This window comes from Eleginops maclovinus, chromosome 7 (genome assembly GCF_036324505.1).
Source record: "Eleginops maclovinus isolate JMC-PN-2008 ecotype Puerto Natales chromosome 7, JC_Emac_rtc_rv5, whole genome shotgun sequence".
Taxonomy (NCBI): Eukaryota; Metazoa; Chordata; class Actinopteri; order Perciformes; family Eleginopidae; genus Eleginops; species Eleginops maclovinus.
In genome coordinates, this window is record NC_086355.1 from 13,674,673 (window position 1) to 13,690,897 (window position 16,225).

General features: G+C 37.7%; 1 protein-coding gene across 1 annotated transcript; it reads left to right on the forward strand.

The window, feature by feature from the left end:
• The first annotated feature begins 348 nt into the window (after nucleotides 1-348).
• Nucleotides 349-15,659, forward strand: cers6 (ceramide synthase 6). The gene is made up of 11 exons (XM_063886952.1): nucleotides 349-970; nucleotides 1,936-2,041; nucleotides 2,138-2,268; nucleotides 7,566-7,623; nucleotides 9,476-9,526; nucleotides 9,633-9,725; nucleotides 11,859-11,987; nucleotides 12,265-12,371; nucleotides 13,423-13,579; nucleotides 13,746-13,769; nucleotides 14,691-15,659. Exons 1-11 carry the CDS (start codon nucleotides 801-803, stop codon nucleotides 14,853-14,855), a joined length of 1,191 nt encoding a protein of 396 aa, XP_063743022.1. The 5' UTR covers nucleotides 349-800; the 3' UTR covers nucleotides 14,856-15,659.
• The last annotated feature ends 566 nt before the right edge of the window (nucleotides 15,660-16,225 follow it).

The following is a 16,225-nucleotide window of genomic DNA, read 5'->3' on the forward strand; positions in this document are numbered from 1 at the left end:
TAATTCATTGATACAAATGGTTGGAGAATATTTTACAACTCTAATATCTTGTTTTTTTTAAATTATTTTTATTTTATTGTTATGCAATAAAGTTCAAGAGCACCAAAAACGAAAGCCTTAAAATGTATATATTTATTGAAAAAGAAAGTGTGTTAGTGCCCAAATATACCAATGACTAAAGATATCAGATCATTTATGAATTTCACATCCCAGAGGTGTACTACATCGAAACTGTCAGTAGATGGCGTGGTTAACCAACATGATGTAGCCCATCTCTTTAGTGTTGTCATACATTCTGCTTAACTTTCAGTCTCACAAAAAAATATTCACATTCTGTTTGAATCTGGTTATAACAATACATTGAAGACGACACCTCACATGGTAGGCAGGATAGTGTGGGGTTTCCTACTATAATACATCCGCAAGATGTGTAAAAATAGCTTTAAAAAACAAAACAAAAGGCATTTAGCCTTCCGTAGTCCGTTCATAAGGAAACATACACTGTTAGTGTTACTCTATATGTGCTACACAAAACGTGGTCTACCTTGATTACGCCGTTATAGCCGGCATAACGTAAAGCGAGTGTATTGCATGACATTTCAACGCACCAATCAGTCGCTGAGGAGCTGATTGAGTCTACTTCCCTACACTGGGATAGCTGAGGGGAAGCGGACGGACGGCTCACACGGATATCTCATCATCAGCCACGGTGCACGGTCAGATCGCCTGTGAGAGACCTCCGGGACACAGCGGGCCAACGACTTCTCTTTCCCCCCGGTTACGGTGTCTGCTGCAGGGAGATGGCCGGTATTTTGGCGTGGTTTTGGAACGAGAGATTCTGGCTCCCCCACAATGTAACCTGGGCTGACTTAAAAAACACAGATGAAGCAACATTCCCGCAAGCCGAGGATCTGTATCTGGCGTGTCCTTTAGCATTCTGCATCTTTATGATTCGGCTGGTTTTTGAAAGGTGGGTCTAAGCACATGCGATAATCCAGGTGGCTGTGGTACGGTTTGTTGTGTGGCTGAAATGCTCCGGTGGGTGATGCAGGCAGCACACCCCGCTTTCCATGTTTTTCAATCTGTTATCTAAACAATGGCATCTTATCTGGTTAGCCCACAAATCACCATGGTTGATCATCCTTGTTTCTGCAGGCCTGCAGCGTTACGCGCTGTCTGCATTTGATGCATCTGTCAGAGCATATACACACGGTGCGGTCAAGTAACCATACTGTATCTGCCAAATCCAGTTACTGTCCTCTCTGCTCCAACCTGAATTTAGACAAAGAACCATGCCGGTGATCGGCTCCTTTTACTTATCCGGGTGGTTTGTTGTCACTCTACTGCTCCAGATATGACCATCTTATATTATTGTACAATAATCAAGCCATGATGGTACAGTCAGGCATATGGGTCAGAAGTATTTTTACAAGTATTGAGTAAGGCCCCACTACACCCCTCACATGTTCAGTATTAGTCCCTAAAAACATAGTTTGATCATTTAAAAAGGGAAGATCTGCTGAAACAGTAAAGGCACTAGTCATGGTGTATCATTTACAATGTTTTAAATCCATGAGATATTGCATATATCATTGTTTTAGTTATAGTAAACAGTTTATTCCAATAGTTGAATTGGTTAGCATAACTGCCTCACTGTTTGTGTTTTATCAAATGAATCATTGGAAACTCACACTGTCTGTATATGACATGATATGATGACACAATACTGACTTTTTAACCAGAAATGCTCTTTCTCAAGATAACCTGGGGAAAACCACCTGTGTTCAAAACATTCATATCCTGTTAGAGTAAAAGAAGAATTGGTAACAAGCAGATGCACACCTGCAAAGAGTGTGTTCATATGCATACTTCCTGGTGCCTTGTGTCCCTAATCCTAAATACAAACAATACAAGTCATGTTATTTTTATTTGCAGGTTTATTGCAAGACCATGTGCCATGGGCCTCAAGATCCAAACAAATGGGCCACAGAAAGCACAACCCAATGCTATCCTGGAGAAGGTTTTCACTGCTATAACCAAGGTGGTGCATGTGTTCTTTTCATAATTAGTATGTATATCTAATGATATGTGTGCCTCAATGAAACTAAGCTATGCCGTGTTTATGTTGTCTTGCCAGCACCCAGATGAGAAAAGGTTGGAGGGTCTGTCCAAACAGCTTGACTGGGATGTGCGGACCATCCAGCGCTGGTTCAGACAACGCCGAAACCAGGAGAAGCCCAGTACCCTTGCCCGATTCTGTGAAAGCATGTAAGGAAAATCAGCCTTAACACCTTATCATACAGCAAACCCAAACTGAGATGCAAGCCAATTGTTCTAATATTTAAGTTTAGGAAAAATAACTAGCATAGACTTTAATTTTCCAGAAATAGTGAAGGCCATATCTGTCTTATTGCTGTCATGTATCACTCTTTTGTTTGTCGGCTAATAAGCTATGGGTGAAAAGTAATTAAAATAGGCATTGTTTTATCCACAAAACATGTTTTACAAAAAGCTGGCAGTTGTGTTAAGCTTATGGCTATAGCTTCATTAATAACAAATATCAATTGAAAAATTTACACAATATCTAAAAAGAGGAAATGCCCATTAAAATGTCTCAGGTCCCAGAATAATGTATTTTGGTAAATCAACAGAACATAACCCAAATATGTCCTGTTAAAAATGTTATAAATGAAGAGATAAACGCAGCAAATCCTCACTGTAGTGTATACTATCCATTAAAAAGTCACTACTAGGCTAATAGGATTTTGCACGTTCAAAATACACACTCACGCCTAGATGCTTTTTAAGATGTTTAACAAACCAAAATATCCACAACAAATTTCTGTAATGGAATTATTGAAGCAGGACCTGATGGTCCACAAAAAAACCCAGAGCCTGTAGCTCATTGTTTGTCTGAATCTCTCCGACCAAGTGAACAGGTAAACGGGTCACTCCACTACACATTACGGGCCAGTTACCAGAAACGATAGTAATCGAAAAGAACATGTGCAGCCTAAACTTATTATATAAACAATACCAGTTTCTAAATTCATAATATTGGAACTGGAACGGGTAAATGTTTGGCATTTTTGCTTGAAAAATGACTGAAACAAGGGTAGCCAAAGTTGCCAATTAATTCTCAGTGTATTGACTAATCAGTTAATCCACCAATCGTTTATGCTTTATGGAGAAACAAAACAATAATTGCTGGTATAGCCCTTTAACAGCCATCATGATTATATTTAGTTTTGGTAAACCCTCTCTGGATCCATGGCCTTCAAAGATTGCCCCATGAGTTTTGATGCTGCTCTGCGATAATAGTCAAACATGTCCCAGTGCAGACAACAAACCTTCTCAGGCTGTAACGGAGAAATGGCTAATCTTTAGTAAAGCATTTGCCATCAGGGAAATTGTAGTTACTTAGCAGTGCGATGTTAAAGGACATCAAGCGAGTGTGGCTGTCAGAGCACGGTCATGTCTGACACCGGTACAGCCAATCTGGCAGTTTGAGACACAGGGAGCCTCACATCCTCTGCTCCGCCTGAGGCTCTTGTTCACAGGGTAGAACACTGCTGGCTGGTAAAACTACTGGACTGCTGTTACAACATCAACCAGGAATCTGAAAATAAACTGCTTCCTTGCTTGAGCTTTTTGAACATGATTAGCTGGCATTCAATCTCTCGAAGTAACAACTGTATCAAAGCCGTTATCAGCATGCAGCATAATTGACCGCAGGAGATATTAGGCTGTTGCAATAGTTTGGCCGAGTATACTGTCTCATTTGCTTACAGTGCAATTCTCCAAACGGGTCCGGCTTTAGGCTTTCCAGCAGCGATGGTGCTGTAATTAGGCGTTCATGCACAGCTGTTGCAGACTGATAGAATTCTTTGTCTCTCAGTTTTCAGTCGGCTGATCTGTTGTCTAGTCTTTTCATTATGCAAACAGAGAAAGGAGCAGTGCACATTTGGTCTGGAAATAATGAAGACCCTGCATAGAGTTTGTTTACTGCCTCTTTTTCAACAAGATATACAGCAAAAAAAAACATTCCAACAAGTATAAGTATTGATTTTGTTTTTCAAGACATCCACAGTAACCTCTCTTTTTACAAAAGAAACCTAAAATCTTTCCAGGATTTCCTAAAACAGGTTCATTGCGAGAAAAAAAATCTAGATTAAAATGGTGTTGACTGTTTACAAAAATGAACATGAACAGTTTTTTCAGTGTAGTTTCACCTCAAAGTCCCTACTCTCGTCAGTTCCCCTTGGTCAGGGCAGGCTGAAGAAGATGTCCTCAATACTCCGTCTTGTCTCATCTCATCTTCCTCAATCCTATCTCTTCTCTACTTCACTGAGAACAAAAAGCATAAGGAGGATATGTGATAAGATATGTGAGACAGTGTATTTCTGTGACAAGAATAAATGTTACTAAAGTAACTATTTTTATCTTGTAATGTCTATCTTTGGCTTCATAATATATCATGTACATTATTTTTCAATAGGTTTGACACAGCAGTTTTATATGTAAAAAAAACATGTCCGATATAACATATTACAACCATATTTGATATTTGAAGGAATTGGTTTACTGTATATTAATTCCCTTTCGTTCCAAAAGTTAGAAGAGAAGATTATTAGCAAGAACAGATATTCTCATCCTGTTCTTACCAAGAAAGCAAAAAAAGGGCATATCCCAAAAGTGAAAGCTATTGCTTTTTTAGTCACTGCAATTATACCTCATCTCATGGTTTTATCAAATTTCAGACTTAAAATAATAGGCAAATAATGCCATTTTACTGTGATCTCTTTGTGTAAAACACCAATGGTGAAGTTAATTCTTAAAAAATGATTAAGGCATCTTCCTCTGCGAAAAAATGCTATAATACCTTTAAGACAGCAAATATTCTTATTACTGCTTTTCCTGTGACTGATATATTGGACATAGGATTTTCATACCTTTCCGCCAGCACACCTCTCTAAAGGCAGCTCGGCAGACACCAAGGCGGCAGCTAATAAGCATGTTTGTGCTCAGCCGATGCTTTATAGGACAGCTGAGAGATGAGCCATTGAAATGTGTTCTTAGAGAGGATAGCCACACCCGTGTCTTCCTAGATTAGTTGCAGTCATCTTTTACCACATTTAAATAACTGGCTATGAACACGCTTTTTCATTTGGAAAAATGTAAATGAGGCTTGGTAATAAACGCAAATTAGACGTGTACACTAAGGTGGAAGGAACAGCCATTACAGTCTGGCAAGTAAAGGCGTTGACTAAATAGATATTAACATTTTTGCACAACTTAATGCTTATCAAAACGTGTTCTTCATGACTTAATTTTGATGTTAAACCAGCCAAATGCAAAAAGTTGCAGCCAGCTGGTACTCAGACTACCCACCTTGAGAAGTGACAACATGGAATTAAATAATCAAACATTGTCCGCTTGATATCCCGCCCACGCTACACTTTTTTGTTAGTGATGATCGATAGATGAGTAGCAGTTTTAAACATATTATCATTTTAATTAGTGAATGGTTAATTAATGTATTCAACCTATTATGCAAGATGCTGTTATGAACCACAGCACTTTACATAAACCTGCTATTATTGTGCAACATTAACTACAGTTTTTAGCCAGTTTACAGGCCAAGTTAATCAAAATATGACACATAATTTGCTAGCCACAGATACTATCCAGCATATCAAAGTGTATTGAGCTACTTTCTGCTGCATTATGCATAGGAAATAAACCAATATAAAATATACTAATTAAATACTTAACATTTAAAATGTAAAACCGATCTTAATCAAGACTTCTTCTTGAAAAGAAACGTATCTCACAATGACAAAAAAGAACATCTGTGTTTGACTCTGGGAAAGAAAAAGTATTCATGGGAAGCAGGTGTGAGTCATTGTGGTTGTACATGTATAGCAGCGATTCAACAGCACTTGAAAAAGACTCTTGCAGGCGTGATGAACCAGTTGCCATGCAACAGTCTTTACTGTGTGCCAGGTAGACTTTAATTTAGTTAATTTGGTTTTACAATAGTGTTGATCAAGCACAAAGAGCAGCTTATAATGGGCCTTGTGTTAACATCCTTAGAGATTCTCCAGCATTCATTACAGAGCTATAACTGAAAACCTTGAACAAACGTTCACATAAAATGCAGGGTTTCCCGCAGAAATGTTGTTAGTTAAGGTGGTGGGCTGTCCGGGGGGAGGGGGCTATAAAGTGCTGCGGGAAACCCTGAAATGACTAGCTCTGTTCTGCGTGCACAGAGAAGCTGATTTATCCTGTTCTCTTTCTGTTCGTGTCATGTTGTGTTTGGAGGCTGTGGATGTCTAAATGTGTTCGATTTCAGTTCAGCTGTAACAACCACACGGCACCACCAACATGCAAAACCTCGTCTAACATGACAGCTTATACAGCTTCTGTCACCGCCATAGATGGCCCAGAAATGAAGCCTTGTTTTGTGCCTCCTTAGTTTTTCTCCGTGAATGCTATTGCATTGTAATCAGAATCGAATGTTTTATGTATACTAGAATTTAGGCTACACTAGGAAAAAACATGTAATCCACAATTCTACACTTAACTACTTTGCGAGATGCTCTGACAACCAAAAGACAACCAACAGGGGGTCTCCCTTTCAAGCCATACAAACAAATGAGCTTTTATCCCAGTAGAGACACATGGTATTGTCTGATGCAACTTCCACAGGTGTGTAGTAAGCGGGCTTGCTATTAGACCAGTCTTATATCCTTCCTCCCAGTTGCTGACTGTTATAAGCCAGTATATATGCACATCACCCTGCTCAGCAAGACTTTGATCACTGAAGTGTCAGCTGAAGCACTCTCTTCTCTGCCTGTAAGCCCAGACCTCATTATAACGTTCCCTATCATTGTGTTGCCGTAGTTACTGTACATTAGGTGCAGGGTTATATAAAGCTCTGATCAAGATGGGCTGGGACATTTCTGAGTGTCTTGTCTTTTTCACTCACAAATGTGAAGGTTCAGTGACTCACCCCGGTTTGAGTTTGATAGGAAATAAGAGGACCTCACACCACTTCAAATCTTTGATTACTGGCATGAAAGCCACATAGTGAGCCACAGTGTGTTGAATGTAGGAACAGAGCAACAAAAGTAGGATGCCGAACAAGCTGTGTTCACAACCCCTGGTACCCTAATGTTTTTACTGTATGTTGTTTGACTTCAGGATGTGATTCAGCTGTATTATTTTTTGCTTATTGTTTTTAGCAGATTAACACTCTATAAATTAACCATCTCAATCCAATGTCCCAAATTATAGTATGGAATAAAGATGAGAAATTAAATTGGGAAAGAGAAAGATACATAAAGCTGAATGAAAAGAATTGCAATCACACTGCACGCAGCTAAGGGTACATTTTAAGGCGCATGTCCTCCTCATTAGCGCATAGCTTACTAAAACCACTGCAGTTATGGCAAAAAACTAAAAAATGTTAAACAAGTTTGTCAAGCAAAAGTAAACAAATGAAATGTCCAACCTTTTGAAATGTATCTTAATTACGTATCTTCTTTCCTTTTTTCTTTCAGGTGGAGATTTACATTCTATCTATACATATTTACTTATGGAGTGCGTTTCCTTAAAAAGGTAAGTGTTCCTTACTTACAAATGAGCACCAGGCTGCTGCTATGACTTAGAGTTAAAATGAGTCACTGAGTTTGAAACCTTTTTTTCTCTACTTCACATTAAGTACATGGCAAGCATGGAAATCCTGTGGTTGCTCGCATGGTTGCTGCCTAGTCATGAGACTGGCAAGTAAATGGATGGTGTATGGGACTCATTTAAGGCAATTTGCAAGAAAGCCTAGTGCAAAAAGTATTTTTGAATAATGGATCATACAAGGAAAGGAGCAGAAAATGATCTGATAAATAAAAAGTATTACCAATTCTAAATGTTGCCTTTCATTAAATATCCAATCCATTTTTCCAAGTACTGTATGTAGTGCTCAGTGATGAACTGCATATTTTACGGTGCTTGTCTGCCTCAGGATGTCAATGTTTTTTTGTGCTATTGTTAGGTGTGTCCGATAATGTATGTGCAGGGTTAATTGAAATGCCTGCTGCAAAATAAAGACAGTTGAGATGACCATGGTGTTGAAAGCGTATCATTAAATTGGACAATACTCATGAAATATTGCCTTACAGTGCCTTAAAGATGTGTTAACGGTAAAACATAATTTAAATAACATATTGATTGGGCTTCTTCTGGCTGCATTTAGGCTCCAATTGTGATATTGATATGCGCTACAGTTAGCCCCTACAGTTAAAGTTAGCATGCTTTACATTTCACGTGTATTTTGTAACTATACACAAAAATAACTATCAAAACAAGTCAAAATGAGAGTTCTGTACATGTTTAACCTTTCAAAGTATTTTTTTTGTTTCTAAAATACCAAACCCTAAATAGGCTAATGTTAGCTACATGCTGCTTACCTTTATAAATAAAGTAACCCCGACTTAACCGTTATCTCTGAAGTTTACATTTCACCTTTCAAATTCTGCCTCAATGTTCACTCTTTGAACACAATAGTCTCATGTATGTCGCCACAATGTCTGTGTAGTTCAGCTCTTGTTTTACACCTTTTAGTCACACAAATTGTTGTCATTTTATGGCAGCTAAATATTACAGAAATATGTGGCTGAGATAGATTCATATATTTAGTTTATATATTCATGGCAATGTGTACATTTTTGTAATGAAAACAGAGAAGGTGAAATCGCAGAATAGGTAAAAGCCATGAAAAAAAACAGACACAAGTTGCATGATGAAGCACTTTGTGAAAAGAGTTCATTCCCTGGCAATCCTCGCTGCAGGCTCCTTCCAGTCTCCATGGGATTTATTAATAGAGCAGGTCTGCAGAGGAGTGCATGAGACGTAAACTCAGTAACAGTGATGGGTCACTGTTTGCTTATAACTCATTCTTATGAATCATAGTTACCATTTCTCTTGCCGTCTTGATGCCATTATGTTATGAATAAGAACCTAATATGAGGTTGACCAACCCCACCCCCTTGTTCCTTTTTAATCCAGCTTCCTTTTATGTCTATAAAAGCATCTCTCAAACCAGTTATTTAGTATTTTATAAACAACTCTGATTTAATTTAGAATCCATCAAGGTAATTACTCATTGTTCATTGTTCACATTGATAGTCATGTGTTAGATCTGAAATTACATATTAAACTAAACTCCAATTGTGTGTGTGGGAACAGCCTATCACTGCATTTATAGTGTTGTTAACGGAGCCTGCTCTTTATAGGCTTTATTAAAATATAACAGATTTTGTCAGGAATTGGAGTCTTTAGAGCGTTTGTCCCTGGGGTTTTAACACCAAATTGTAGCACAGTGGTGTCTTAACCTTTGTCTCTTTAAAGTATTATTTGTTTTATTTGTTTTATATTATTTAGGTAAAAGAGTATTAACTTTTTTTATTTTCTGCAGACTGCATGGCTTTGGAACACTAAAGAGTGCTGGTACAACTACCCTTACCAGGTAAAAGGAATTTAATACACCATTTCTCAATTATCATAACAAGATGACTTACTACCCACTTCCTCAAATATTAGTTTTAACCTTGATGCTTTTTTGTCTTTTGCAGCCACTGACTGTGGACATCCATTATTATTATATACTGGAGCTGTCTTTCTACCTGTCCTTATTCTTCTCCCAATTCACAGACATCAGGAGGAAGGTAAGAATGACTGCAAGACACCAAGACATACATCACACATCTCCAATAACATGAAACTGTAAAAAATGCTAAATGTGACACTTTAAATAACTTATTTTGTGTTGGAAACAGACGTTTCTGTTCATTTAGTTTTTTTGTTTAAGTCATTGTAAGTAGTTGTAAAAAACAACATCATTTTATTTGCCTTTCTGTCCACCGGCCATTTTTCTGTAATGTTTAGTTTATTTGCTTTCTGCCTCAGCATATTCTCACTGAGGTGTGAAATAACATAATAGTGCGAGGGCAAAAAGGATTAACACTTTTTTCGATATTCAGAAATTGTCTCTGTTAAACTTCCCCAACTATTTGTGTAGAGTTTTTCAAGTTTACACTTTTATTTTTTTAGATAATTATACCACGCAAGAATTCATCCTTGAAAGAAAAGTAATAGAAAAGAGGATTCGATTTGTGATGCATTCATTATTAATCCTAAAATATTTCATGGATCAGCACGCATACAATACCACTAGTATTTGCGTCTTTATATTCACTATTTCCCTGTTTATCCACTAGTATTTCCAGCCAGCTGCTCCAGCTGACATTAACTTTGCTTTCTTATTTACAAATCAAATGTATACAATCACTGCTGTTTACACATAATGCAAAATGTACTCTTAATAAAGTTCTAAATGTCCAACTTGGTCAGGGTTTCTAAGAACTTAGATCAGCTTGTTCAAACATTCTTCAACCCACTTTCATCTCCTTTTTTTTCATTATCAATATTGTTTCACTTTTGGTTCATCAAGTATCAATTTGCATGCCTTCCAGCCATGATTGTACTCCTGTCTCCAGTCCATCCCAGCTCTCCCCTCTCCACAACAACACTTCACTCACCGCACTCGCAGCAGCCCCCACGATGCCATGCTGTGTATGCCTTCACTCTGTCATCTCTTTGTTGACTGTTGGCATGTTGTCTGTTTTTGTTTCTCCTTTCAGTTTTTTCATGCACAGCACTACACTGAGGAGACCCTCTGCATCCCCTGCCAATTCCAGTATGTTCTCCCTGCACACTCTTGCCTTGCTTTCATTCTGTATCTTGCATCATTACTCTTCCTTCTCATCCTCCTCCTCATGCTGTCACCATGTTGGACTGGTTCTGGTTGCTTTGAGCTGAGACATTTCTAAAGATTTGCTAGAGGAATGCTTCCCTGTGCCACCTGTCTGCATCTCATAGTCTCCTGGAGTTTATTCAAGGCAATCCCAAACCAAATGACAAGACAGGACTAAAGCTATACTATTGTACTGTAGACTTGACTTTAAATACAGTAATGTATATGTTTCAGATTTCTGCGAGCTCAGGTTATTTTTACCTCAAGTTTGATTTCTTTTTATTGAGTATTAATTTCTCATTTTTTAACAATGCTGGAATGTAACTCAGAACATTTTATTTATTTAAACCTAACATATTTTGATATAAAGTTACTAATCACTTAAAAATGCTAAAATAGTTTTACATACAAAATAGATGATGTGGTTATGAAATATAATACATTGTCTGAAATAAAACTACCATACAGTATATACATTCATTAGAAAGCAGCTTCACCATGACCAACCACCAATACTGCTGTATTACTTATGCATCACTAATAATGACATAAATAATGACTTTTGCTTGTATGGAGTATGTTTGACTTAAGGAATTGAATGATTCCCCCGCCACAGATGTCAAACATATTTTGAAATGACTATTTTCCAGTTTGACACAATATAAATCATTACCAACACATTCAGTCAGTGAACACGTAGTTCGTCAATCCTCGGACACTTACGGCGTGCTTGCTATGTTATTTTGTGTGTGTATTAATCATTGGCTTATCATTACTGTTAATACCTTTTTTTAAACGCTGTGCAAATCCCAGTTGTACATGACGAACATGGTTCAACAAGACAAAGGTTTTATTTTAAATGACGTTGATCCACACAATCATGACACACACAATAATAAATTGCTATGGTGTGTGCAGTCATGTCGGTCTGACTCCATCACACGTCTGAACTAGATGCTATGAGTTTGTACCGCATGCAGTGACTCAAACAGCCACAAGGCAGTACTCTAGTTGTGTGACATTTCCTTGACAACTTTTTCCCTAGGATTTCCTGATCATGTTCCTGCACCATGTTGCAACAATCTCCCTCATCACCTTTTCCTACGTGAACAACATGGCCCGCGTGGGAACACTGGTCATGTGTCTCCACGATGCAGCCGACGTGCTAATAGAGGTGAGGATGGGTGAGATAATAAACGCCTGTGGATGGAGAGTTTGGCCATGGTTGGGTGTGTGAGTATACATGCTTAGCTTTATCTAAACTCAGCTACAGTCTGATATCATGCACGTGGTATAATATTGAATCATACAGGCATGGTGCATGTTGAAAAAGCTCTCTGTTTTAAATATTATTTAAGATATTTCAAAGATATTTATTTTAGAAATACTTTCAGAGATATTTCAAACAGTTGTTCCCAAGATGAATGATTGTTTCTTTCTTTTTCTACAAGGCTGCCAAAATGGCAAACTATGCCAAATGTCAGATACTTTGCAACCTCTTGTTTGCAATGTTTGCAATTGTCTTCATAAGCTCCAGACTGGCAGTTTATCCTGTTTGGTAAGTGCAATTCTGTCTCTTGTGTATCATGGTTAGAATCTTTCTGAAGTCTGACTTCTGACTTCATTTGTCATTTATAATACAGCACAGTCCATACAGGCAGACAGAGACACTTTTGGCATCCCTAACAAAGATTTTAACCACTCCACAACGGTTTGCTGTTCAGACACTCTGTGAATGTTGTTGCTAAGTAATAGTTACTATGGATACAGCAGCTTGAACCTTTTGAAGAAAGCCAAAGAAAACAGCAAATGAAAAGCAACACATCTTATTGTTAAACATCAAAGGGGTTGATTTTGGATCTTTCAGCATTTTATGATGCTGCTTTACATTTAAAAAATGTCAGTGTTTTATGTTATTTCTTTAAACAAATCCGTGTAAGTCCTTGAAAGAGTGCACAGCAGGGATCTTAAAGTCATCAGCAGCAGCAGTGTTATCACACCTTTTTATGAGCAGGACGAGGCATGATTTGGACTCAGGCAGCTGCAGTTGTCTGCTTTTCCTTAAGATACCATTGATTTTTGATCAGCATAAAAATTATGTTTAAGGCATTTAGATTCAAGTGTACTGTCATTAGTAATTCAGGTTTATCTGAAAAACAGGTGCTTGTAAAATAGTCTGTGTAGAATTGAAACAGGTTTAAGCCAACACCCCACAGCTCCACACCTGTGTTTCACTATATGATGCTACACTACATGTTAGTGAGCCCCCATCACACCAATAGTAAAGTTGTCATTACTGTGAAGCTGTTGCCATGGCTTCAGTATCTGGAGGATGATTCTCAGACTGCCATTTGCAGGACTTGTCCAAAGGATAGCTTAACCAGGCTATTGATTTTCAATCAATTAGTAATTTGAAGTACAAGACTATGAATCACTTGTTTTCCTAAGACACAGATCTGTTAACGAAACACACACATTTCTGTTTGTCTCCCTGATCCTCAGGACGGACAATAATTCCCCTGTTAAGAGAAAGTACGTTTACCCCCTTGTGTTTTTCTAATTGAACTCACCAAGTTAATTATCTCCTGCTCCCTCTGTTGCCATGGAAGGATTTTAAATACCACCTTGTTCGAGAGTTGGGAGATTGTAGGGCCCTACCCGTCCTGGTGGGTCTTCAACCTGCTTCTGATCCTGCTGCAGCTCCTTCACTCCTTCTGGTCCTACCTCATAGTGAAGACAGCGTGTCGAGCCATCTCCAAAGGGAAGGTGAGTCATTACACTCAGCTCCTCTTTCAAGCCCCTCTGCATAAACCTTCCATTTATACCTGTTGTTGCATAATTGGCGAGTTCATAAATAAAGACTGTGAAGTGTTGTCAACAGCCACTTTTGACTGTCCCTTTCTATTCTTCCTGCTTACCTGCATCCGTCAAGGTGGGAAAATGGAATCCGTTGCATGTAAGTAGCCTCAAAGGGGAACATCATGTATAAATGGTTGTACTTTGTGCTTAGATGTCTTTAGCCATGTAGTCATTTTCATTAATCATGATTCTCTCAGATTTTTTTCATCTAATCATTGCATATGCTTGCAGCACAGATTCAGGTATGATAATGTTAATCTTTCAGTTTAGGACTGAAATATCTTACTAACTATTTCACATACAGTATTAGTCTAAAATGTTGTGCAGACATTCACGTTTCCAAGAGGATTAATTCCTCCCCTTTTTTACTTGCGCAACTAGCAGGTCAAATGTTCCCTACTTGGGAGTAAATCCCAGCATCTACTAGTTGGACGTTAATTATATAATAACACATTTTTTAATCAATAAAAATATATAAATTAATCATCTATTTATCATTTATCTAGCCAAATTGCCAAAGATTTTCTGATCAAAGCGTGTAAAATGTGTGGTTTTGCTGTTTCTCTCTATTAGATCAATCTAAATTGAATGTCTTTATGATAAGGATTTCAAAAAGTCAAGCTCTGGGAAATTGTGATTATAATAATTGTCCATTCTTATTTGACACAACCTTACCGTACTTTGCATTTAATTTGGCTGAAGCTTTTATCTAAATTAACCTTCAATCATCGCAATCAACAAAGAGTATATACTTTCTGAAAATACATTCAAAAAACCGAAATCATAAAGCAATCATTTGGAATAACAATTGCAAGATTTATCAATAAAGTTGCAGCCACAATAATGTCATGTTCAGAGGTCTCTTAGCAAATAGATTGCATGGCTTTTACAGCGTGTAGAGTGATATTGATTGGCACAATCAACTGGTTTGACACACAAAGGCCCATTTGTACAACCACCACACATGGCTGCTGCAGATACTGACACAGATACGAATTAACTCTTGTTATTTCTGCAGGTGTCTAAAGACGACTGCAGCGACATAGAGTCCAGCTCTGATGAAGATGAAATTCCCCCAGCCAATCACAAGCACCACAGCAGCAGCAGCACCGCCAACGGGACCAACAAAAATCACGGGACCAACGGCTACCTGACAGGGTCCACATATCCCGACGAACACTGACTAATCTGGTATCACAACACTGGAGCCATGCTACAGACACCATCCATCAACCTGTGTGTGTGTGTGTGCGTGCGTGTGTCTGCGTGTGTGTGTGTCTGCGTGTGTAGACATGAACAACATTGCCTGTCCGGTACTGGAAGTTCTTGATAGATTTATGTGAATGCAGTTTTGTTATCAATTTCATTCTTTACTAATTTCCTTGCTCAATTTAATCTCTTTATCTATATATTTGCATCAAACTGCACTCAGTGAAATATCAAAGCACTCCTTTCGGTACAACCCACTCTTTGTTTAGCCAATGAATAAAAGCATTTCACTTAATGGTGTAAGCATGCTACTTTGACATACAGTAGTCTGGCATACTGGGGGTGTGTTTTTTCTTATGTTTTGTCTTTTTATGTTATTTATAAAAATAAAAAAAACATATTTGCAGATGGTGATGCATCTATTTTACTTTGACATTTAGTGTTAAAGATAAAATAATCTTGAAGGAAATGGCTGTTTTTCAAACCACACATCATAACGAGTATGAGCAAAATGCTAAAGACCTGGGTTTACTTTTAAAGCTACACCCCCAAAGATATGCCAAAATGTGTGAGGTTGCTCACATTTTAAACACATACTTCACTTAAACTGTATATGAGATGTCAATAACAGTATTATGTGTGTATGCTGAATTCCCTATTAAAGCATTTTGTTAAGTATTCTGGTACATTTCTGGTAAGCATTTCATTAAAGGCCATTTCTCCTCGTAGGAGGCCGACATGAGTTGTTTGAGTTATTCAATAAAAAAAACATGAAGATTACAAATGTGTGAGAGTTTGTTCAATAATTGCAAAGAAACACTGATCATGGAACCCTGATAGTGAATTTCAGTATTATAAGGAACTCAATATTATCCTTATTAATTGACATTGAATTATGAATTTGCATAAATAATGACATAGGATTGAATACAAATAATATTTTATACTAACAACATATGCAAAAGCATTGCCTCTGCAATTCCACTGAGCTCTACCAACCATTTTAGTATCTTTCTGCTTTCAGCTAGTTTTTGTTTGTCTACCAAGAACTTTAATGTTTTGGTTCAGGTAAAGCTATGTGTTGTATCAGACACAGTTAGCTAAGTGTTGGTAAACATGGAGTATTTAGCCTCTAAATTTTGAGATATGTTCCCCTGGAGTTGGTTCAATCAAAAATAGATTCAAACTGTTCAAATTTGATTTACATTCAGCAGGTAAAAACAAAACAAACGCTAATGTTCTTCAATGTCACCAGGTTGCTTTAACAAGCAAATGCTTGCCATCAAGTTTGCCATATCAATTTTAAAGGTTATTTCAATGTCAGTGTTGTGTTTACCTTTCTTC

Bases quoted from the DNA above. Each gene is read 5' to 3' on its own strand.
- cers6 (XM_063886952.1), top strand. From the start codon at position 801: ATGGCCGGTATTTTGGCGTGGTTTTGGAACGAGAGATTCTGGCTCCCC. The intron at 971-1,935 runs GTGGGTCTAAGC...TTTTATTTGCAG, and splicing joins ATTCGGCTGGTTTTTGAAAG to GTTTATTGCAAGACCATGTG. The intron at 13,770-14,690 runs GTAAGTAGCCTC...TTATTTCTGCAG, and splicing joins GAAAATGGAATCCGTTGCAT to GTGTCTAAAGACGACTGCAG.